Below are 25,750 nucleotides of genomic sequence, written 5' to 3' on the forward strand. Positions count from 1 at the left end.
GACAAAACTGATTTTGTAAATAAGACCACTTTTGATATTGTCTGACAAAAATTTGCTACAGTAATTTTAAGGCCACATTGAAGGACCTCGCATTAGACACAAAAAGCATACCGTATACAATTCAAAAGGTGCATTAGCTTAACCTTCAGAGTGAAAACGGGCCGTGCGACAACAGGTGCTGGGCCAATTTCCCTTTCTTACAATTGTTGCTTTGTGAAACTTGAATTTCAAGTGTGGCTGATTGCATCATGATTCTTTTTCATGCTGATTTAGAAATAAAAATGGAGAAGAAAGAAAACATGATTTTTGAAAAATAAAAGGGATAATGAATGCTTGTGTGAGAGTCCAATAAATTTGTCTAGATAAAAAAAAAAAGACAGCATATTATTCCATGTGATTGCCATTTATGGTTTTGTCCTCGCTTGAGATCTTGAGGTAAACTCATTTAACACAGGGAATGAGGGAAGCTCAACTCAAGATATAAACTCAAGAAGAGGAAGTCATTATCTTAAAACACAAATCTTCTGAAATCACCCACCGAAGAGGATAATCAACTTGATTCATTTTAACAGGGCTTCCCTCAACAATGAAAATGAAAGAGTTGCAAAGAAGGAAAGACGCATCTTTTGGTGAATCTCTCCGAAACCAAGCCTGCGCCACATTTACCCCTGAAAGCAAATGAAAAATCAATACAAAATAATATTTGCATAAAGAAAACGGCCATATTGTATGACATTGTGAAATTATTTTCATGAGATTTAAAAAGTTTTTCCCTCATTATTGCCATGATGCATCTGGACATTTTTACTTTTTGAAATTTTTCTTTTTTGTGATTTCCATTATCATTCACAAGGGTGATTTTCATAAGATTTTCATAACTATAATAGAGTACTTTTAGCATAAACAATTAGCATTAAAGGCAGTACAACAAATACAACCATAACATATAAATAAAATATAATTTAAATATATTATCATATATGTATGTTTACACATTACAGTAAATATAAGTTTGCATTTTTGCATCATGGCGGGAATGTGCTTAGTTGTCAAAATATTATCACAAATGGACAATTATTATTATTTTATTTTTTCCTTAAGCAAAATATCATTTCTTATTTCTATTATTTGACTTCAGGGTAAAATATGGTGTTGTCCGCTTTCCTGAGATTCACCCATTCGAGTGTTAAAACAATGAGCTTGTTATTTTATGCTTGTAATGGATAAAGCAGTCCTTCACAGTTCTGTCATTCGCCTTCTTTTCTCGATCAAACATCATGTGAATGGAATTCTGGGTAGGTGACGAGGACTGAGCTAGTGGCTGGTCCTGTTAGGGGGAAGCAGTGGTGTGCTCCGAGCCCAGCAGCCTCCATGGCCCCATAGTGACAGCTGCCCTTAGTGTCCACTAGCTAGTAGTCCTCTGCTGCTTGAGCACAGTGTAGACATTATCCACTTTACTCAGTCTCTCGAAGAAAGGGATGAGATCCAGCAGCTCTGTGTCAGACATGTCATCAAACCAGGAGGCAACAGGTACCTAAACACGACAGAGAAGAGCATGTTAAAAAAACAATATGAATGTTGGGACAAAGCGACAAACCACTGACTAATAAACTTTAGCAGGCTAAGCACTGTACGGACTATATCCTCAGACCCAAAGCAGTTATATGTGCAAAAAAAAAACAAAAAAACACAAAGACAGTAACGTACAGCATTGTCTGGGTGGAAGATGTAGGAGGCTGGCGAGTTGTCCACAATGATGACTTTGTTGAGATCCCTGCCTAGACGGCTTAGGTCCTTGACGTAATTTCCACGGTGGAACACACAAGATTCTCGGAAAAGACGGCTTCGGAAAGCTCCCCACTTGTCCAGCAGATCCGAGACAGGATCGGCATACTAGAAAAACAGAATCACATTAATGTGATGGACACGGTTAGACAGAGGAGGGAAAAAGTGCCACGCATCAACAAAAAACTCCTTTGTAAAATGCAAGGCTCACACCAATGAACCAATGACTACTGAAATTCCATGTCAATTCGTGAGTAGGCTACTGGATTAAGAAATCGTCATTCATTTAAACAGTCCTATTTATATTTTGTTATTATATTTTATCTGGGTAGTAATTTATTACATGTAATCTGAATCGTTTACATCAACAATACATATCGTCACATTTTAAAATCGCGATATAGACACACGCATACATTATTTTATGAATATATATTAGTGCTGTCAGCGTTAATGTGTGCAATTCATTTCAAAATCCTTAACATTAAGGCAAATAAATTGCAAAAGAACGTGAAACTGTGTCATTAATGTAATTTCCGTCACACAGTTAGATGATCTTAGAAGTCGGGAGTTTATCACACTGAGCATCTACAAGCACCTGTAACCCTGGTAGAAGGACATTTCCTTTTAACCCTTTAACCTGATTCTGATTCTCTGTTTGTGATCAGACCATTTTAACCCAGTAAACTCTAGGAAAAGTTTTCAGTGATCCAGTAATCCAATTTGTTCAAAATGTTCATCCAAATCAGCGCTAATGTAAAGACCAGGCTGATTATATCAGACTCGCATTGCGTTTTTAGTGAATTATTCATTCCAGTATGTGCTTTGCTTTAAAACGCAAGCTCTGTCATATTCTGTGATTTGTTTCTGAAGAGCGCAATATTGGTGACGTACAGTAAGCGTGTGAGAGTCTGTTATATTGAGGCAAAAACAACAAATCGTGTATGTGCGCTCTCGATCACTGATCACACACTGCATTTATGTAGACACATTTCAGTACATTTGCGTTGTTTCCACACACACCAAGGATAATGTTTGACTTGTCAAATGCATGTTGCTGTGTTTAGTAGTCGTAGGTTTATGCAGTCAAGTCAAGGTGGTTGATTTAGGAGTTTTTGGCCTCTCCGTGTGGTCCTGTTCGGTATCGCAGCTTGACTCGTCTAAACTGATAACAAGCTCTCTGTTGTTACTCTGTCTGTACACATACACTGTGAATTCTGTAAAGTTTTTTTTTTCATGGGAGCTTTGGTGTGCATAAATGTATTATAATAGAAATGTATGGACTCCTTATATCATTTGGTTATTTGGTGTCTTTTTGGAGTCTCCAAGGTGTCCTTGAAGCTTGCAGAAAATACAGTTTTGTGAGAATCGCCCTTCAATCTGATTGTTTACTTTGCTGGATATAGGAAATGATGACAAAATGAATGTGTTAAACAAGATAAATGGCGTATACTTAATTTCACGATAAGTGTGCGATTAATCACAACAAAAATGTGCTTAAACCACACTATGTGTGTGGTTTTTAATGACTTTTTAAGATTTGATTTTATTCACCAACTATCATGAAAACAGACCAAAAAAAAATCTGATGCAATGGCACGTCTAAATAAATCTTATCTTACAAATCAAAAAAGTTGGCACACACACAGTTATTTATCTTTTTACAGGTTTGAAAGTCCATTTTAAAATAACTGGATGTTTTCCATAACCGTGCGAACACTGTAACCATCTATAAAACTGATACAAGCAGTAAGTGATGTTAAATCCTATTTCATTTCAAAGTTAATGCTGAATACCTTGCATAGTGCAAAAATCATTTTGCATTTCTTACCTTGGCTAAGCTTGCAGTGAATAACACACACTCGAACAGTTCCCCCATCCGTTTGAGGAACTCGTCAACATGAGGTCTCTTCAACACATACACCTACATTCAGAAGGTAGACAAAGGGGGGGGGGGGGGGAACGGTTAAAATGTGTCATTACTTCAAAGTTTTAAATTCACAGCTAGGGGGAAAAAAAACAGCACACGAGAAAAAATGGCACTAAACCAGGTCATATTCATAAAGTTACAGCTAAGATTTATTACTGAACAAATAAGATTTATATTAGCCTGCATCTTGATGGTTCATATAACGATGAGCTTTATGTGACCGTAGAACTATAAACCCGGTTTTAAGAACAGCAATAAAACGGGTTGTTTTACTCCAACAACTAGGTCAGCCAAGCTTGTTTATGAAGCTGGTGGTCTCATTCCTGAACCAAGTTATCCCGAATAGGCTTTCCTGACATCCCAAGCCTATCCTGGATTACTTGAAACAGGCCTAAGCCTTGTTTGTCAGACTGCTACAGTCTCCTGGTGTAACTGGGGCCGTTGGCCTTTAAAGGGCCAAAGCATCGTACTGTCATAGCTTGAGAGAGCAGGAGACTCGCTCTGAAGAGAGATTGATGGGGCCGATGACTTCTCAGAAGCCAGTCAGTGTTTCTCCATTTCGTCAGGACACAGAAATAGCCACCTGCTGCTCTGACCCATCAGCCAAGATGGCAACGATACTGTCAGGTTGCACACCCATGTTAAGCAGCAATAGGTAAACAGAGGAGAAAACACAGTGTGACAGCAGACAGACAAATAAAAGCGGTCACAGGCATGATTATGACAAAAGCATAACTGATGATTATTTTTCTTGATATTGTAATCACAATTGTTTATTTTAAAGAATAGAAATGATATAGAAAATATATACTTATGCCATGTGGGGAAAAAGCAATATTCTTTATGCATATACACAGGAAGCAGACAACGGAAAAACCGAGAACAGAAGTGAAACATTACACATTCGTCATATTAGGACCAACGCTGACAGTCCTTTGGACCTATTTACACAGCTCTGAGTCACCACTGCATTCATGCGGATAAAGGGTTGTGATTGGCTACAATTTGCAACCAAAGCGAAATCATGTAAATACATCAATTTGATCAAACACTACAACCAGGAACAACCAGGGCAGCAAAAGGGTTCTAGGGGGTCTGTTAAAAATGTAACAAAACAAACAAAAAAAACCTTTTCAGGATTGGAAAGATAACTATACAGCTGCTCTCAATCTTGAACAATATTTATCACGGAAATCATTGTACAAATAAATCTGTAGTGAAAAAAAGAATTATTTTCAAGTATATACATCTAACATTAACAGTGGTTAGCAAAAAAAGATGCACTTGATATAAAACACAATATTTTGTGTTTTTATAATATACAATAATTTACTTTGGCTTCGGTGCAATAATATATCACGTTTTTTTCTCACACAGTATAAATGATATATATATCTTTTATAATTTTTTCTTGAATTTATTAATAAATGATTTTATTTTAGGAATTCACAAGGGGATCATCATATTTTGAGGATCTTGGCATTGTGGTAATCAACACTTTTCATGATTGAAAAAGCAGTAATCATAATCTTTTTTCTTTTCTTTTTTTTTCCGATTGATTGATGTCATAGAATATCCTTCCAATCGTCAGTTATCCATGGACAACCTTGCATGAGAACGAGTTATGCTCACCTGATGTACTGTCCCATCAATTTCCACTGGAATGATGAAGTCAGCATTGTTTACCGGCTGGGAAGAAAAAACACATTAAAATTAATTTAACTGTTGCAGGCAGAAGAAAATAAGATGCATCTATATTGAATTTGCAGGTGACTATCAATGACTGACATGATGTGTAAACATCAATCAGGCTCCAGTCATTTTCAGAATATTGCCACAGACCCTAAGAGTGGTCTTTAGATAGGTCTAGAAACTTAATCTCAAATGTTGAGATAATCACATTTATGTGTTATAGAGATGTCAGGACAGTGTGACCTACATTCACAGATGTGGCATGAAGTAACATTATGCTGTCTTGTGCTGTAGGATCACACTTGTTTTACTTCTGACTGACTTTAAAAGGAATAGTTCACCACAAACCATGAAAATTGCCATTATTTTTTTACTCTCAAGTCATTCCAAACCAGTATGCTGTTCATTTTTAGTGGAACACGACTCTTTACAGTAAAAAAAAAAAAAATTGTGATATGACTTTTCAAAATAGTATCCTTTTGTATTCCACATAAAAAAAATAAAAAAAAATAAAAGCATGCAGACTTGGGACAATGTGGGGGTAATTACATTTTTATTAATATTTATTTATTTTTTTTACATTTTTTTTTTTTTAATAAACTGCTTCTTTAAAAGGAACACGCCGACTTTTTGGGACTTTAGCTTGTTCACCGTATCCCCCAGAGTTAGGTAAGTCCATATCCTTTTCATCTCCGTGCGTGCCGTAACTCTGTCTGACGCACCCACCGCTAGCCTAGCTTAGCACAAAGACTGGAGGTAATTGGCTCCAGCTAGCATACTGCTCCCAATAAGTGACAAAATAACGCCAACATTTTCCTATTTACATGTTGTGATTTGTATAGTCACAGCGTGTACAAATAACAAGGTCACATGAGACACAGCCATCTTCTAACCGTATACATACTGGGAACTATATTCTCAGAAGGCGAAGCACTGCTATTTCTGCGGAGTGATCTACTCTAACTCTGAGCGAACTCTCTGCTCCTCACCATGGGGCTTCTCAGGTGCTGCGAGCAAATCACTCCGCCCAAGTAGCAGTGCTTTGCCTTCTGAGAATATAGTCCCCAGTATGTATACGGTTAGAAGATCAGATGGTTGTGTCTCATGTGACCTTGTTATTTGTACACGCTGTGACTATACAAATCACAACATGTAAATAGGAAAATGTTGGCGTTATTTTGTCACTTATTGGGAGCAGTATGCCAGCTGGAGCCGTTTACCTCCAGTCTTTGTGCTAAGCTAGGCTAGCAGTGGGTCCGTCAGACAGAGTTACGGCACGCACGGAGATGAAAACGGTATGTATGGACTTATCTAACTCTGGGGAATAGGTGAATAAGCTAAAGTCCCAAAAAGTCGGCGTGTTCCTTTAACAGTGAGCTTTCAAACTCTATTTGCAATTTTAAAAAAACAGCTTACATTTAATACACTCAATACACCTAGGCCCTGTTTACACCTAGTATTAAAATGCGATGTCGTCGATCAGAACACAAGTTGACAACACTAAATTGGTCGAATGCGTTTTTGACTACCTATGGAAGTTGTCGAAAATGGACAAGCTCAAAAGTTTTAGACCCCGTTTACACCGGTATTTAGCATCAAATGCATTAGAACAACCACAAAACACTAGCCTGACGTCGTCATACTCAGATTCTAGTCAGAATGTGAGTCTGATACTGCTCCATTGAGCTGTGATTATGGAGCGTGTTTCAACCGAACCAGGAAGGAAAAGGCCTCTGCACTCAATTGGATAGACCTACAACCAATCAGAGCAACGGAGTAAGTGACGTATGTTCTTCATTCATGTTTCCGATCGACAAATGCCTTGATCGCGGTTCTCTGTTCATCTTTTAAAATTAATGCGCTGTCGATATCTTTTATAACATACGCGATGGCGGAATCTAAACATGATGTTTTATAAAAGTTCGGGAGGAGCACGTTCAAATAATCAATCCAATCAACTTGTCATCAAACAATTACCATGTCTACCTTATCAGCATGAGAGGAAGCATATATTTATTCACTCTGTCAACTCACCTAACATTCCTTGACAGTTTTCAGCATCCCCCCAATCACTCTCGGCTTGTTCTTCCACAGCCTGGAATACGGGGGGAGTAGGCTACTTTGGGTTCGGGAAGAATACCGAGCCCGCCCTCTCCTCGGACAGCACGCCAAATATGCATTTATTCTATCTGACTTATTTGTAAGTGTGAACTCGTGAAATCTAAATTCTCCAGAGGCAGTTATCTTTTCTTTTACTGTCTATGCATCTTTGTTGTAAACGAATTCAACCCAAGCGCTCTTTGATGACGTGGATGATTACGTTACCGTTGCTCATCTGTCCATCATCGATTAAAGCCCGCCCTGGCAATTTGATTGGCTCGGCCTTCTTGGAGCCGAGCATAATTACTCCTCAACGGATCGAGTCCAGAACGGACTTCCCGACCAAAAAATGTTGTGGGCGGGGTTCGGGCTGGCACCCAGGCTAACAAAACACGCCTACTCTTCGACTACAGACCTAATGCATAAACATAAATCAAGCACGCTAGCCAGACAAGATTGACTGTTGTGCAAGCTTATTTCATACATTAGATCGAAAGATCTGAAAAAGCCCGCCTTATAGACCCTCCTCACGAAAAAATCAGGACAGAAGTGGTCAAAAGTGGACCAAAAAAAAACTGATTAAAACTCCAGGTTTGACCTGGAATGTCTCCCTTGTCTACTTGTGATCCGATCGAACAAAGCGCCTTAATACCAGATGTAAACAGGGCCTTAGACAAGTTCACTTTTGAGTACAATGAGTAGTTATAGTTTTTAGAACAGTCACAGCTGAGACTCTTGTGAAGAAAACATTCCTTTTCTTCCTGGCTTCCCCAAATTGTGCACATAGCATCTTTATGATGTCATGCAGCCAGAGAGAGAGAGAAAAAAAAAAACTTCCATAAAGAGTCAAATCAGGGGCTGCCACATTTTCTCCAAGTGCATGCATGCGTGTAAAAACAAACACTAAATGCGATACGACAGAATCATTTAACCAAATGTAGCAAAACTGCACTTTATCTAGACAATTCTATGCTTTCCATTGGCTCAAATAAGCGCAAGTGTATTTACACTGGTACACTCCCCTGCTAACTCTGAAGGTTGGAAAATAACTTGTCTGGTATCTAAAAAGAAAAAGGCAAAGATGACTGTTGTGTTCTTAGTTATCAAGCACATTGTAAAAGACACTCAATGTGTTCTTTTACATTGCAAACATTATTTTTCATTATTACATAGCAAAAGAACATTACATTGGTTGAAACTATTGCATTAGGCCTTCAAAAAAAGTTGTTTACATTGACATGCAAGAACAGACTGAACTAATACTGGAGTTTTTTTTCCTCTATGCTTCCATATGAGGCAACCATCAGTTTACAGTAGAGACAGAAATTTGTCACTTAAAAATAGGACAGTAAAACAGCAAAAAAATGTGCATTAAAGCATTCTGTACCACTACTATCACCAACTGGTATTTCATAAGAAATATGTACTATATAGACTAAAACAGGTTTCATAAACCCTCCCATCAGTCTCAAACTAAATGTATATCGGGCCTACTACAGCGTCACAGAGCCACAGTGTTTACACTTCAGGGTAATCATCTTCCTAAAAGGCTTACTTATAGCTGTCTAAGCATATTAAAAGAACAGATCACTCAAAAATGGAAATTCTGTCATCATTTACTCACCTTCATATTGTTCAAAATCTGTAAGACTGTCTTTCTTCTGCAGAGCATGCATTTTGAACAATGTTTTAAGGGTTTTTGCCCCTATAAAGAAGTACACTGGCGGCCAAAACAACACTGGACCTCACTGACTATCATTGTATAGACAAAAAAACACAAACATTTCAAAACATTTTTGTTTGTATTTTACAAAATAAATAAGTCATACCATTTTTGAATGACATGAGGGCGAGTAAATGATGACATTGATTTTTCTTTTTTGGGTGAACTCTCTCTTTATGCTCAGACAGGGGAAAACATTTTTAACACACTTCAGCTTTAAGGTCTGTGATGACGTGAATGCACGCAATGGTGTCAAATGTCTATCTATAACATTGAGTCAAGTGTATCTCATAGCCATGATATTAGTTGAGCTGCCAACAACATATATTCTCTTCACACCTGCTGCTAGATATAAACTGATGAAAAAAGAGGGCTCAACACATTGGCTTACCTTGAATGAACTGTGGACTAGTGTTTCATCCAGATCAATGACTACACAGATCTTCCCTACATCTTTAGACTTTATCTGTGGAAGAAGTGGCTTGGCTGGGACCTGTAATTGACATTTCAAGGACACTGGTAAATAAGTAGCCAAGTTGAAATTTACAACAAGAAGCTATTTTACAGTAAAAATACAGTATAGGTCAGTGTTTCTCTACCGGTGGGTCGCAACTCAAAAGTAGGTGTAAATAAAAAGTCTCTGGCCTCAGTATGTATTGTATGATGGACAGTAAAGTGAGTCAACTGGTAGATTTTATTTGATATTCTATACGTTTATATGGTAAGCTATTTGTAGACAGTCACATGGAAAAATGTAAGACACTGAGTGTGACGTGTCCAGAATTTAAAGACGGAATTATGTTTCCTGTTTGAAACTTTCATTTTTACCCAGGTATTAGACAATGTCAAACTTATCTTTCATTTGTTGTTAAAATAAGAAATAATAATTTGTAAAATATTGAATTCACTGGACTGTAAAAATAAAATAAAATAAAAAAGTATTATTTAATATATAAACAATTTTTCCTTATTGTATTTCCAGGGGGAAACAAACTATAATATCTACACTACTGTTCTAAAGTTTGGGGTTAAGTTTTAAAAGTAGTCTCTTATGATTTTTATTTGATCGAAAATACAGTAATTTTGTAAAATATTATTACAATTTAAAATAACCGTTTTCTATTTTAATATATTTTAAAATGTAATTTATTCCTTTGTTAGCAAAGCTGCATTTTTAGTCTTCAGTGTTCTTCTTCTGTTTAATTATTTTGTCCTTGCTGAAATCAAATTCTTACTGACCCAAAACATCTGAATGTTAAGTACAATTAACAAAATGCAAATACACCATGATAAGATTTTGGTCATACAGCCCATCCCAAACTGGGTGTATTAGTTATAGACATGAGTATCCAAAAGGGGGCATAAGGTAGCTCTTTTAGCAGTAGCATTCCATAAGCAGAGGAAGATCAAGTGACTGACTGCAGCTGGGGTGGAATTGCAAAGCTGCTCACAGTTCACACACAGTCTGAAACCGTCTCTGTCCTATGCTTACAGAATGAGTATCTCAAGACCTGCGCGGCCTTCCGGATTCATTACAAATGGGAGAGAGTACAGATGACTGATTTAAATAACATAACATATGACATGGAATAAGAGCCCAGCATGGGGTCTTATTTTAGTTCTGTTGCTACTGACTTCATACCAATTAAAATTAAAATTCATTCCTTCACAAGCAAAATCCGTTGACATTGTACCATCAAATGTATGCATATAAGATATGGATGCTTTTTAAAACATGCTTTCAACTCCTAAAATCAATCAACAAGTGCCTCTCCTAAGAAAAAAGTACCTGATCTATGGGCGGAACACAGATTTCACAATCGCAGTCCTCTGGGTACTCTTCATCTTCAGATATATCACTGTCCTCATAAGAATCACTCTGTTCACTTGACTTTTTTTGGTCTTGTTCAGGTGCCTCACTTCTAGCAACTTGATGTATAAGTTCCTCTAATTTTTCATTGTGCTTGTTCTCCTCAGGCAGATCATCTGTTCCAGGAGGATGAAGGAGCCCAGAGGTCTCTTTTGGCTTGGTATGGGCCTCTTGCTGAAAAGAGTCTGTCTCTGTGTTTGACTGTTCCTCAAAGGCACAAGAGAGCAGTTGATCCGCAGTTGTTGTCTCTTTACCTTTGTCACTTTCGTCAGAACATCTCACAAGATCTTCAAAATAAAAAAGAGCTGTTTCTTCATCTTCACTTGTTTCAATCTCTCCACAACAAGGTCCATGATCCCCTTCATTTTCAAAATCAGGGTGTGTCTCCCCATTTTCATCAATTTCAACCACAGAACTGAGATCTTGCATGATTTCCTTGTTCTCAGAGCTGTTGAACCCAGTTAAATTCTGACTGACCTCATTTTCCAACAATTCTTCTTCAGGTGATTCTGAAGGATCAACTTCTTGAAATGTGTTCTTTACAGCACAGGACCCTGTAACATCTCCAGATATATTGTCGAAAGCATTTTCAACCACTTCTTCCGGTTCACAACCTTCAACGGCTGGAACACAGGACACTTGTACATGCATATCAACATGGGGTTCAGCAACCTCTCCATTTATGTCGCAAAGATCATTGCCCTTGCCCTCAGAATACAATGTGAGACTCTCGTCAATAAAATCAGGCCCATAAGCGTCAGTTCCACAGACCTCGTCTGGTTTGGCACATTCATGGATTTGAACTGGATCAATAGGGAGTCCAACAGCTAATGCTTCAGCATATGTTTTATTGCTTTCCTTTCCTGTCACTTGTCGCACAGAATCAATCTCACATGCTTCTTCACAAGCATCTAAATTTTCCTGTGTATACATGTTAAAGTTCTTATTGCCTTCTTCATGGTTCTCATCTGGCTGTAGAATATGAATTGAGGACTCATCATCCTCTGCAAGAAGGTTTTCCTTATCACATGGTTGATCTGAGAAGATTTCAAACGATTCAGACTCATCAACAAAACTTTTGAATGATTCATCGGTTTCAGAGCTACTTTGACTTTTAGCATCCATGCAGTCACAGTACTCCTCTTCGCTTGACTCATCTGAAGAACCTGCTCCTGTGGTCACTGCGTCGAGGGAGATGTCCACATTTGAGTGGGGTTCAAACGTTGCCTCCTCATCATCACCAAGTTGAAAAGGTTGAAGAGTTTCATCATTACAACATTTCCCTTTCTCCAGCTCGTCACACTTTCTACAGAGCTTCCTACAGTTATCCAAAGCTTGAACTTCAGGTTTAGGATCTACAACATCAGGTTTTTCTAGCTCTCCATTTGACTCACTAATTTCAGCAGCAATACTTGAAGTCTCCTTATTATGCCTCAAAAGATCAGTAAGAAATTGAGAAAGCCAGCGAGCCTCAAAAGTTTCCATTGATCCAGAAAACATGGCATCGCACTCAGATGGTTTCCTACCCTCAGTTCTGCTACTATGATTAGGCAAATTCTCTTTGGTTTTTGCTTCAGGGTTGTGAAAGACAGAGTCGTGTGTTCCTGACAACTTTGGGCAATTTTCTGCAAGTCTGCTTTGATATGGGCCCTCAGAATGGTCAGTGGGCACAGAGGGAGTGCATTGTTCAAGGATGTCACATTTTTCAAAGTGCATTCCACAGTTTGTGCATTGTTCTAAAGCCTTAAAAGTTACAGAGGATTCGCTGTGTTCAAAGAGTTGGTTACAGTCTTGATATCCTTCAGTCGAGGAGGTCCAGCTACAATTAAAAGTCTCCGACAAACAAGTGCAATCATCTAGACCGTTTAGCAGAACTCTGTCATCAGAGGTGTCCATTTGCCCAGTATGCTGTGTGTGCTCAAGGGACAAACAGTGGTCAGATGGCTTACTTTCTTTAGAGTCTTGACAAAGTTCAGGGGATTTAAAATGTGTGGCATGGTATTCATCAAGCTTGTTTTGATTGTTAGGCTCGGACTGTTTAGATGTCTCGCAGTCTTCAGAATCTAGTTCAACTACATCATTTTGATCAGATGAGTTATCTTCAAAACTGCTGTTTTCACACTTGCTGTACTGTTCCTGATATTCTGCGCCACATTCAGAAAGCATTTCATAATCTAAGAGATCAAATTGTGAGCATTCAGCATCAACTTGTGTATAAGAATCACAAAGATCTACCTCAGTTAACTGTTCTGCATCATCTTGCTGAAAAGACTCACAATCATCTAGGCTCATCTCGGGTGAAATTATTTCTTCTGCATCATCTTGATGAAAAGACTCACAAAGATCTGGGCTCATCTCAAATGAGTTTAACTGTTCTGCCTCATGTTGTTCAAAAGACTCATAATCGTCTTGTTGAGAAGACTCACAAAGATCTGGGCTCATCTCTAATGAGTTTAACTGTTCTGCCTCATGTTGTTCAAAAGACTCATAATCATCTTGTTGAGAAGACTCACAAAGATCTGGGCTCATCTCAAATGAGTTTAACTGTTCTGCCTCATGTTGTTCAAAAGAGTCACAATCATCTAATTTCATCTCAGTTAAAATTATCTGTACTGCATCGTCTTGTTGAAAAGACTCACAATCTTCTAGGCTCATCTCGGATAAAGTTAACTGTTCTGCATCGTGTTCAGAAAACTCACTTTGATCACTTGGCACAAATGCAATTAAAAGTTCATCATTTTGGCATATTTCAACCAAGTCAACTGAAGAACTGCTTGTTTCAAAACACTCACTGTGCTCAGAGCAGCTGTCCAACAAAGAGCTATATCCAGACGAACCAGACTGATCTGAAAATTCACCATTGATTTGACTATTTTCAATGCAAAGTCCATCTGCTTCATTCAGTTTGATGGCGTTTTGACCAATAGATGTTTCTTGTTCTGTGCACAATTGTGCAGAATGTTCCAAAGACTGATTTTCCTTTTTAGGATCTCCTTGTCCAGAGACCTCCGAATGGCCAAAGCACAGTTCAGCGGGCATGTTCGCTTCTGTGTGCTCGCTTTTAAAAAAGGAAGATGATTCCAAGTATTTGGTAATGTTGCTTTCGACAAAAGACATCCGTTCTCCAAAACACTGGCAAAGGTCAGAAGAAGGAAAACACTTCAGACATTCTCCCATATGTTTGCTTTCTCCACAAAGCCTGCAAGAACAGTCAGAGATCTTCGTTTGCAAAGGGGGCTTACAAGGCTGAAGGGATTCGTTGAGCCCACAGCCTGCCTGAGACACCAGCAGCAATGTGCACGTTGACATGACAGAGGGGTTGAGACTCCACTGAACCCTGCACTCAGCCCGCCTTCAGGACACCTACCGATTTATTTTGGTGCTTCAGAGACGTGACAAATAACCCCTGGTGTATCAAATCACTATAAAAAGCTGAAGTAAGGCATAAATCTGAACCTGACACCTACAGCGTCTTGACATCCGATCTGCTCGTAGTTGTTCACGGCCATGTTTTTTTTTCCCTGAATAATTAGTTTAATGAAATCATGAGTGGAAAATATTTTAACATCTCTTCAGATCACCTTTCAATTAGTTGGGAATTTTAAGGACAGATAGCTTTTGTTTTTGCTAAATAAATTAACAACATTCATTTAGGGTCTCTACATGAATGCAAATTAGTTCAATTCTTATTATGGTACATTCAACTATGAGAGCCTCCTCGTAAACAGGAAAAGAATTGCGCAAAAGCTAACATGAGGTTTTGGTTTCCTCACTATCACAGCTGATCATGTGGCTCTCGCCTATGTTAACCACGGGCTGGCCAGTATTCAGAAAACGCTAGAGAGTACAGGGTGGGGATGCAGAGGGACATCAAAATATGAAGTTGTAGAAGAAAGTAACAAAACTGAAATAAACTCTTACTTTTGAGATGGTTCCGTTCTCTTCCACCAGCAGCGGGGCATTGTTATTGACGGGCACGTGATCCGTTTCATCATGACAAAGGCAGCAGAAGAGACTGTGGAAAATGCCACGACTGCGGGGTTTCTTCGTTGAGGATGCAGCATGTGGAGGGGTACCTGGGAAATGAGAAGCACATATCATACCAACAGTTACCCTGCTGTTCACCATCATATATCTTTGCATCATTATATATATGCACGTTATAAGATGACTGTACTAAAATGCACATATAAATGACCAGTAATGACTGGTCTTAAATAACATATCTAAACAGCTGAGTGCCAGCATCAGAATTTAAAAACAAAACAAAAAGGAAACCTTGAAACAAAAACTGTGAGGGCACAGAAACAATGAGTTTTCAACCTTCAAATGAAATTACCAATGATGCATCTTAGTAATTTGACAGAAAATAGACTCTACCCTGAATTAAGGCCAAATCCAAAGCATATGTCCAAAGTCACGATGAAATATTAAGACAAGCAGGATACTTACATTGTAAAATGTTTCACTGAAAGCCTTAGCATATTTGGTGTTTTAACTGTATAGAAAGAAACGACGTCTATGAATTTCTAAAAGGGTGGAGTGAAGGTTTTATTAATAGGAAACACATGGATGTCACACCCATGAGTTCCCAAAAACTTTCTCCATACTCTGAGCTTCAACATACGACATACAACAACAATGCTTTTTAGTCTGGCATGGTTTGAGGAAAAACTGGGGGGAAAGGATGTCAAACTGCTTTTTGCATACTTGTTCTGCACCACTAAAAAAAAGACTATTACTATTAAAAAAGACTATTAACTCTATAGTTAACTGTAAAACTGCTCTGGCACAAAATGTTTTGTAAAAAGTGATGTACAAAGATTTTTGGAATAGAAAAAATTAGCATTTCAAAAAGAAAATCCTTTGCAAAGGGGATCATGATATTCAGGGGTCTCTGACATCAAAGTTTAAAATCCAGTGTTAAGAGTACTCAAAAACTAAATTACTCTAAATCCCCATGTCTACTGTTTGCTAATAAGCAAGATATTTGTCACCAAACACAGCAGACAGAGACATAGTCTCCATGAATAGTGACACATTACAGGAAATCCACGTGATTATGGATCTATGTTGGGCTCGGGGCAAGAGCACAGCCCTGGGCAACTTACAAGAGCGAACAACAGCGACGAAAGCTTGACTTTGCGAGACAAAATCTTTGACAAATTAGGCTGTGGCCAAGGCGCCCGAGGCAGCTGTCAACAGGAAGGATAAGCATGCCGTTCAAAATTCAAGCTTAAAGCTCATGTATCAAACAAAGCCATCATAAACAAAGTTAGTTAGAACATATTGTACTTTCATTCAGTTACTCTGAGAGCATTATTGTAATGGTAAAGGAAAGTAATCAGAAACTGAAGGTTTTGTTTTAAATTTAGATTAGCCTATTAGATTTATCTCCATTCTGACGTGTCCTTCAACATAAAAGTTGCCCTTAAAACCAAACTTAACCCAAAAAATATATATATATAAGAGCCACATATATATGCCATGAGCTGCCGACCTATCATCAGGACATAAAATACGTCTCTTGACCTTCAAACATAAAATGTACATTGACTTGTCAATTGTAGCTCACACGCTAACCATGCATATGACTCTTTGGAAATATCCAGACAATCTGACAGGCCGTAATTGTGAAACATTGCTAAGTGAGTACACCTGCATTCCGTCACAGGACACAAGGGTGGCAGGTTACAAATGCGAGGAAAAGGGCCGTAGGGACTTCATAGGGACTCATAGGAAATCATAGGGACTGTGAAGAAAACCGCATCCATCTCTTCACGTTGACTCCTCTGATATTACACATCAGAAGGCTTTAAATAGCACCCACGGGCAGCTGTTGACAGTGGTTAGAGATTGCATTCTACATATACATACAGAACTTTGTTGTGTTCCCGGAGCGGGACAGGAGGGAATGGCTCAGCCATATGTTTATCTCATGCCGTACATGTGATACCTTGATGGACACCATGATGAAAGGCAGAAAAGCTGTAACCTATTAGCTTGGAGCAACAAACTTGAACTTGTAAACAGAAAAAGATCAAACAGAGAGTAGCTAGCAGAGACAATTCTAAGGAAAACTTGACTCCTTGGTATTCTGTAATGAGCCAGAGGGCTGAATACATTTGAAATCTCCAGAGCTGATAATAGGGCTACAGCTTTTTCACTCTACCCATATCAGTTGCTACCCACATACTTAAGGGTGGATTATCTAGATCTCTTTTAAAGAGGATCTTCATGCTATTCCAATCCCGACGGACAGAGGCCACTCAGCGACTGACTTTACAGCCGTGACATGTGATCCTACGTTACAATCTCCCAACTTGTTACACACCAACCCCTTGGAGGAGAAGGACAGCAGATTTTACATTGCACATACTTTACACAAGTATGAAGAGCTCTAGACTAACTTATGAAAGTGTAATATTGGTGCCACCAATTTCTACAAATTGTACAGGGAGGTAAGTAGGGCTGCACGATTTCTGCTTCTCTTGATTAATTAAAAATAAATCATCGCAATATTTGCCCCGCTGATTATTTGTCATGAAAACACCTTTATCTTGCATTGGTAACAAGCCAATTGTTTTATCCCTTTTTTGCTTATAATGTACAGCATAATTAACGTATATACATTCACTATATTATATGCATATATTAATATATCTGTTGGATTCAAAAAAAATATAAAAAAAAAAATTTGTACATAAACTAGTCAAATCTCAGTTTCAACAAATGCGGTTAAACCCACCCACCGCCTAATGACACAAAGCGGCCAGTACCAGAAAGGAAACACAAGACAAACAGAGCAGATCGTAAAATGACAGTCGTGCCACTTGGATTAAACTCAGAGAGCATGAGAATCCCTCTAGAGGCCCCAATGAACTCGCTCTCCCTCCCTGTCTTTCTCCCTCTCGCACACCCTCCCTGGAATGTAGCCATATGTCTGGCCCATAACTCTCCTGCACTGTGCCCCGGCCAAACCAAAATAGGAACAGGAAGTGTGAGGAAGTGAAGTAAGAGGCAATAGAAGGCACACACTGAGCCTTCATTGTGTCCCGCCTCAGCCAGATCATGTTTCACGTGCAAACAAAACAGGTACAGAATGGCAAAGGCCTGGGAACACCACGTCGAGATAATCCACAATGCCGCACAGACAGGGAGGGATTCAGATTACTGACCACATCCACTGACCCACTTCTCTTAGGCCGGAACACCTTCCAACACAGGAACTAACAAAAAAGGATATTTTTGAAATATTAGGAATATTTGGCAAATGCATGCAGACGTGCCAACGCAGCCTTGGCCACTGTCAATCCCAAACATGGAGAAATGACTAGGGCACAGCTTTGAAGCTCTGCCCTTCTAAAAATACAGTATACTATAACAAAATGAGGAACAGGTGTTCTGTCTCCATTCCGAAAATGTATCCGATAGTTCTGGACAATGTCTTGGCACACTTTTCACCGGGACACGCTAAAAGCTAAGCCTCAGTAAACAACATTATCCAGTAACATATCTTCTATGTCGGCGCATTAATCAGCACACCCAAATTAATCCAGGTACTAAAATGTTCCTTAGCTCAAAGACCAAGCCATTAAGAAGACGATTAGGCTACTGAATTACGCAAGCAGTCTGGGTGTTTGCGTGGCCAGATACACGTTAAAGGGGTCATCGGATGCCCGTTTTCCACAAGTTGGTATGATTCTTTAGGGTCTTCATGTAAAGTTTGTAACATACTTTGGTTAAAATTCCTTAATGGTTGTGTAAAACAAACCAATCTTTTTACCTCCTCGGTTCACAAACAGCTCTGTTCACAGCGACCCATTTCGGTGCATGTTTCTTTAAATGATAATAAGCAACTTCTCACCCCACCCCTCTCTTCAATGGGGGGTGTCGCACAAGACACATAAAGTGCTGCCTTGGCAGACAGTATACAAATGGATGAGGAGGAAATATGCTAATACGGGACAGTCCGTCAGTGGTCGTGGGCGGAGCAATATGACATCATATTGCTCAGAAAATCCAAACGGCTTGATTATTGAGAGTGTTTAGGCTTTTTGAGGATAAAAAAAAAAGGAGTGAATGGATTTTTTTTCATTGTATGGTGATTGTGTCCACACACTGCAAAGACATTTATATGCAAACACCACATAAAAAGTGAATTTTGCATCCGATGACTCCTTTAAGAGTTTAGGCTATAACTCCAGTATCCAGGAAAAAAAGTCACTCATGCGCTGATTTAAAGGGATCCTATTCCTTAATACCGGGTTCAGACTTCAGACTACACGATATCAGCCTGATTTTTGCACAATCCATTTGATATAGGGTGTCGTGGTGATTTGTAAATGACAGTGAGCTTCAAAATGACAAGAATCAATCATTTCATCTTCACACATATAGTGTGTCACAGTGGACGACAACCGATGCCGCATCTACGGCGCTTCACGATGTCACGACAGAAAGACTAGCATGTTTAATTTTTTCCGGTCCTCCACGACGGGTTCTCTCACATCTTTTGACCAATAGGAGCACAGAAGCTCTTCCGCAAAAGGCTGTACTGGATTATATGGTTAAAATTTAAAAATAAAGTTTAATATAGATACCAAACAGGGCTCAACAGTAAGGATCATCCAGTTGACCCAGGCCAGAGTGAGCAAGTTTTGAGCCAGATGCCAAAACATACATTACATACATCATACATTCACTAATCTTGTGCATGTGTTTTTATGCCATAAAAATATAAACATCTGGACTTTGGTTACAGACTGGACAATGTTGGTGCAAAGATGCAAACTGCACTGATTTAAATTGGTCAACAAATTAAGGTATATCTAGTCAGCTAGCTTAGATGAGGTTTTGACCAAATTTATTTATAATGGACTTAAATGGTTCCCACCAGCGTTTTAAAAAAAAGTTGCCAGTTTGGATTCTTTTCACAAAATTGACATGGTCCCTCAGAATATTTTGTTTCATGAATATTTGACCATGCAATATATCAAAAGAAAGATAAGAGCCTCTGCTTTTAAACAACAAAAACGTTTTATTCTAGCTTTAAGCAGTCTTTTTTTTATCAGCACTTGAATGTGGATACATTTAATTTAAAAAAGCAGCATTTTGAACAAAAAGCTGAGAAAATCGCATTTTTATCAAAGACTTCGTCCAGATGGGATTCAGAACGATGACCAAAACATAGATGGAGTAGATCGAGTCCATCAACACCCCTGAAATCTTCACAGTCGTTTCCTCTTCATGCATCGACATTTCATTCTGTAACTTTAGGCAGCTTTGATTTATATGCTGTTGAATGTTCGATGATCATGTAAGCTTACATGTGCATAAGCAATGCTTCTATCGCTTCTTTGACGTTTTTGGATCCAGAGATTCTGCAAGTCCCACCCTTTCACAAGATGCATAATAGCACCCCCTAGCGTATAACAGTGAAAATGTGGATTCAATGGCGGGAAGAGTTAAAGAGTTAAAGAGTTAAAACCGATCAGTCGTTTTTTGCACTATGCCATTATTTTGGAAAAAGCAAAAACAAAAAATTATTAATCAAATGAAAATATTGGCAGGGCAAGTAAAAATTTGCAACAGTACAAACAAATCCTCACTGTGGAGCTTTACAAACTAAACTGCACTGTCAACATTCAGCATTATAACTCACTATGAATAACATCAATTTCCACCATGATCCTTCAACACCGACACACCCCAAACTCAGAAGTCAAAGAAAATCCAGAGTTTCCTACTGGTAATTGTGTTTTTGTAACAGTATTCAGGAGTTCTTAACTTGTAAACAGAACACAAACATTACAACATGACCTGAAAGTAGTAATAGTGCCTGCTAAATGAGATAATACAGACACTCAAGACAAGAAAATCCTGGGATTCCTCTTAAGCATCAGGGCATGTAGAAACAAGCCACACATGAAGAACTGAACCATCCTCCTGTACACACACACACGACGCGATGGCTATCATGTTTACAGACGTGACAGAGCACTAATTGAGTTACTTTGATGTGGTTCAACTTTAAAGGGAGGTTGTTGAGTATGATTTCACTTTTCTAACTTTAGATAGTGTGTAATGTTGCTGTTTGAGCATAAACAACATCTGCAAAGTTATGGGAAAAGGAAGATATTTGCTTTTAAAGAAATCGTTTTTTAAGGATGGTAGGGACTACACAAGCTTCCTCCCGGGTTAGTGACATCACTAACCCTCAAATTTACATAAACCCCGCCCCCGGGAACACGATTTATAGGTTATCATGACAGAATATGCTAATCAATGACTAGAAGATAACTACACATAAGCTACATAAATTCATCAACTAACCATTCAGAAATGTCCTGTTGCATTCTACATGTTGTCACTTCTTCTTGAGTCTCTCCATCATTGTCTGACTCCAGTTTGAACATAAACATTGACATTTCCAGTGCGTGTGTGAGGTAAAAGGACAAGAGCTCTTGAAGCTCCGCCCCCTGTGCTGAGAGCAGCAGCTCATTTGCATTTAAAAGGACACACACAAAAACAGTGCGTTTTTGCTAAACCTCAAAAAGTGAACATTTTAACATGCTATATAAACATATCTGTAGGGAATTTTGAGCTAAAACTTCACATACACACTCTGGGGACATCAGAGACTTATTTTACATCTTGTGAAAAGGGCATTATTATACCACCCCTTTAAGAACAAATATGTAGTGCAAATCATATTTAGAAATGAATGTCTAAAAAGATCTCACAGATAGCCGTTGCCTCGAAGACCACGAAATACCCATCTGAATCGTATACAACTCAAGCTTCTGCTCTGTCTTCCCACGGTTCACGAGACAGTAGTTTTGATAGACAGGCCAAGAAAGGGACCCAATGTATAAAGCAAGCACACTCAAAAAAGTTTAATCCATGACAAAATCCACACATCAACCATGCAATCTGATCACAAACTACAAGCACTGCTGGTAAAAAATAAAATGTCATTCTATTTTGTGAAGGAATCAACTAAAAAAATATTTTAAACTGCTAAAGATTCAGTTATTAGATTCAAAATATATACAACTTATTTACATTTTAAATATTAAAATATATACAACAACATATTAAAAATACTAATAAAACATTAAATCAAAAATTATGCAGGTGAAGGTTTTGTATAGAAATTGCAGCAGTTCAGCATTAAAAAAAAAGAAGAGAGAATGATTATCAATAAACAAATCAAACTCAGCAAATAAACAAATCAAAATCAGGGTGCATGCAATTTCTGACATGTTTTTTTATGCAACTTTATTTTTCCATATTCTTCCATGTGCATATACTCACATTCAAATAAACTTCTTCATCTTGACTACCTTCAACTATATTATCTCATAAGAGACAGGTCAGTAGCCATGTTTCCATCAACCTATTTTTATAGGATATTGCATTTAAAAAAGCTGGAAACACCAAGCTGGATGCACATAAATTCTAAAAAACGTTGTTTAATTGAGTCGGATCCTTTTTTGCCGATAAGACGACATGCACATAAACTACGATGGAAACACATTTACCAAATAAATCCCCCAAAACAAAAGCTCTCGTGACTCGTGCCTCAACTGAGGATGTGATTGGACAACTGGACTAACCAGCGGGTCAGTTTTATTGCACAGGAAGTGGCATTTCTTTCTCTTGAACACATGAGATAAAAACTCTGCTTTATTTGCAAATGTTTTATGCAATTTTCCAATTTTGTGCACAAGTTAAAATTGCAACTTTGGATGGAAACATATCTAGTGTCTGTGTCTTCACACTCATTGGGACTCTTCACTCATGAATCATTTGCATAAGGTGACATTTTTCTCAGCTTTTTTCAAGTACCTTTTATTGCCCAAAATTCTTATTAAAAACTTCTGGGCAGTTTATTGCCACAAGTCATTTTTAGTCCAATACTGCTAAAAACATTGCTCGGAAAAGAAAATGGTTTTGTGAAGGATGTTCAGAGTATAAAGACTCACTGTGAAACTTAATATCACACATGGCTGTACAGTCAGTAAATGCTCCTGATTCCTTTTCAACCACGTCATACATTGCCTAACAAAACAATCTTTTTACATTCATAGGGGCAAGCGGAGATGTAAATACCCAGTTTAGCAACATTCTCTAGGCACATCGCAAAGGCACCATGCCTTCATTTTTTTTTTTTAAACCACAATACCTCTTCCTATATTACAGTGCATGAATACATGATTTAGTTTTGATTTGAGCTTAAATAATGTATATAAAAATTAAGTTGCATTTCTAGGTAAATGATCTGTGCGATGTACTGAACCTGCTACAGGGAGTGGTTTTCTTCAAATCTCTAACAAAAACACAGGCCTGTAAACCATCTCCATCTCTGTGTGCGCAAGAGGGGAAAAAGGAGCGCTGGTGAAAAACACAGCGGTCGGAAAAACAAGCAGAGAGGCAGACTGCTATGGCTTTACCCGTAGCGGATCCTCCCCAGGCTCTCACTGTAGACGGCATCGTGCAGAAAGCAAGCTTGTGTTCATTAAGTTCATTAAACACTAAGCTTTTAATTGTCTGAACCACAAATTATTGGTCAGGATGGAAATTAGCAGAACTGAAGCAAGTGCACTACTTAAAAAGCAACTGCTGTCTCAAAAACATCTAAGATGGAATGAAGCTTTTGGCAGAATATGGGAAGTTGTGTGTCGAGTCATAATGAAACACGAGTTGCATGGTGATATTCCAGAGCAGTGTCTTTGAAAACTTCACTCTCTACCACAGTGAAGCATGGAGGAAGAGGTGTCGATGTGTAGGGAGCCTTCTCTCTCTGGTCCTGGTGAGCTACTTCACTGTGAAGTGTCATTTAATGCTTCGGAGTTCTGGGGAATATTGCAGAATAGCTTGCTTCCCACAATTGAAAAGTAATGATCATATGGTATTTTTCAACAAGACAATGCTCCTCCTCAAATAGCAAAGAAAATCAATCAGTGACTTGAGAACATTGTTAAACCCTAGTGAATATTTGGTCTCACATTAAACTCAAATTAACTGGGAGACAATTTTCAACAACTCAAACTGTTTGAAGCCACCAACACTGACTGTAAAAAGCTGTCTGCAAATTTACCCACACGGCTTAAACATTTAAAGAAAACAAAGGGGAAGGCTATTCTGTGCTAAGTTATTTTATCTACAGTATTTGTGCAATTCGTGCTAATTTCCTGACCAGTGATTTGTGATAAAAATGGATAAGACCCCTAAATATTTTGCCATTTTTGACTTGGCCTTTTGCCCAGGAGTGCATATTCATCACTGACCAAACAAAAAAAAGACAGATGAGATACACATTTTGTTTACACCACAGAGAGGCGAAATATTTTGTCTAAAATACAACTTGTGAAATTGTACACAAAAAAAATTAACAATCAGCATGCAATGAGAAACAAAAGAGCTTTGTTTCCCTTATGAAGTTGTAGCCATAATGTTTTCCCGAAAAGTCCAATAACTGATTAAAGGGTCACTTTTCATCTAACCTTTGACCTGCAAACAGTGGCCTATCTTGTTTACCGAGACATTATGACTTACGACCTTTCAATAAATCTACCAGTCAAAAGTTTGGACACTTTACTGATTATTTATTGACAAATTGACTGATTGCATGATCTTAAAAAAAAAAAACCATTAAATTTTACCACTTCCAGTTTTATTTCATAATTTTGATGAGTTTGTGATTATTCTAAAACATAAAAAATAACATCTATAAAGAATATGCAGGTTTGTCCAAACATGTACAATGGAAATACTAACAAGGTGTAATGCACCTTTTGCACATTGACGCATACTACACCAGTTTAGTACAATAAACAACGATTCTTGAACAATCATGCATTGACAGTCACCATTGCAAAAAGACAATCTAGGCTAAACATCAGAGATGAGATAAGGGAGTTTAGGAATCTTGTCTCATGATAACCTGTCACCTGAGGAGGGACTCAAAGTCATTTATTATGGGATATATGCATACACATAAACATAATATGACTCAGAGTGGTTAGCTGATGTACTACAACACACCACAGGTAAACACGAACCACAGCCTTCCCTCAAACGTCAGTGAAGACTGTCATCATGGACACGCCCCCTCAACGCATTCATTTATATAGGCTATAAAATAAAAATTGTTTTGTAATAAATCTCGAGTTTAAGGCACGCACATGAAGCTAACTGTATGTGTTGGGTCTCCACTGTAGTATTATTATGATAATAAATGGACTTAGTGGATCCACATTCAAGACGCATCAACTGTCATCAACTTTGGAAAGTGGAAATCACACGTTTTTGTAGTGTTTTGGTGAGCGGAAATGTTTGATATGACACTGAGTTTTCAATAAAGTCCAGTCAATGCTACACTTTGACAGAATGTAGCTGTGTATGAAGCGTCCGCCGCGCGCCAAACATTCATCAAAGGAGTTTGACATGTGCCGACACAAAACTTTCTCTCAACTCACCTCTGTCCCGTAAAGGAGCACTCGCTTCTTCATCCCTGCTCACTTGCGTGATGATCGAGGCGGACGGGTGGTCCATGAGATCCGTAAAGCAAGTAAAATCGCAACTTAAAAGGGGTTTCCGTATTAAAATCTTTCCGCTGGCTACGATTGAATTGAAAAAAAAA

At 38.3% G+C, this 25,750-nt stretch overlaps 1 protein-coding gene across 1 annotated transcript; it reads right to left on the reverse strand.

The window, feature by feature from the left end:
• Positions 1-1,269: 1,269 nt before the first annotated feature.
• ctdsp1 (CTD (carboxy-terminal domain, RNA polymerase II, polypeptide A) small phosphatase 1) lies at positions 1,270-14,430 on the reverse strand. Its single transcript, XM_081369389.1, has 6 exons — positions 11,020-14,430; positions 9,622-9,723; positions 5,348-5,404; positions 3,617-3,709; positions 1,708-1,893; positions 1,270-1,534 (listed from the first exon to the last, which is right to left on the reverse strand). The coding sequence occupies exons 1-6, from the start codon at positions 14,407-14,409 to the stop codon at positions 1,406-1,408; spliced, it is 3,957 nt and encodes a 1,318-aa protein (XP_081225515.1). The 5' UTR covers positions 14,410-14,430; the 3' UTR covers positions 1,270-1,405.
• Positions 14,431-25,750: the final 11,320 nt, after the last annotated feature.

Source organism: Scardinius erythrophthalmus (assembly GCF_964197995.2).
Source record: "Scardinius erythrophthalmus genome assembly, chromosome: 6".
Taxonomy (NCBI): Eukaryota; Metazoa; Chordata; class Actinopteri; order Cypriniformes; family Leuciscidae; genus Scardinius; species Scardinius erythrophthalmus.

What these genes read in the sequence shown, in the direction of transcription:
- ctdsp1 (XM_081369389.1), bottom strand. Translation starts at nt 14,409, where the DNA reads ATGTCAACGTGCACATTGCTGCTGGTGTCTCAGGCAGGCTGTGGGCTC. An exon ending in TAGTCCACAGTTCATTCAAG is followed by an intron (nt 5,405 to 9,621) that starts GTAAGCCAATGT and finishes TTTTCTTCCCAG; the next exon opens with CCGGTAAACAATGCTGACTT. An exon ending in TCTTCCACCCAGACAATGCT is followed by an intron (nt 1,535 to 1,707) that starts GTACGTTACTGT and finishes TGTCGTGTTTAG; the next exon opens with GTACCTGTTGCCTCCTGGTT.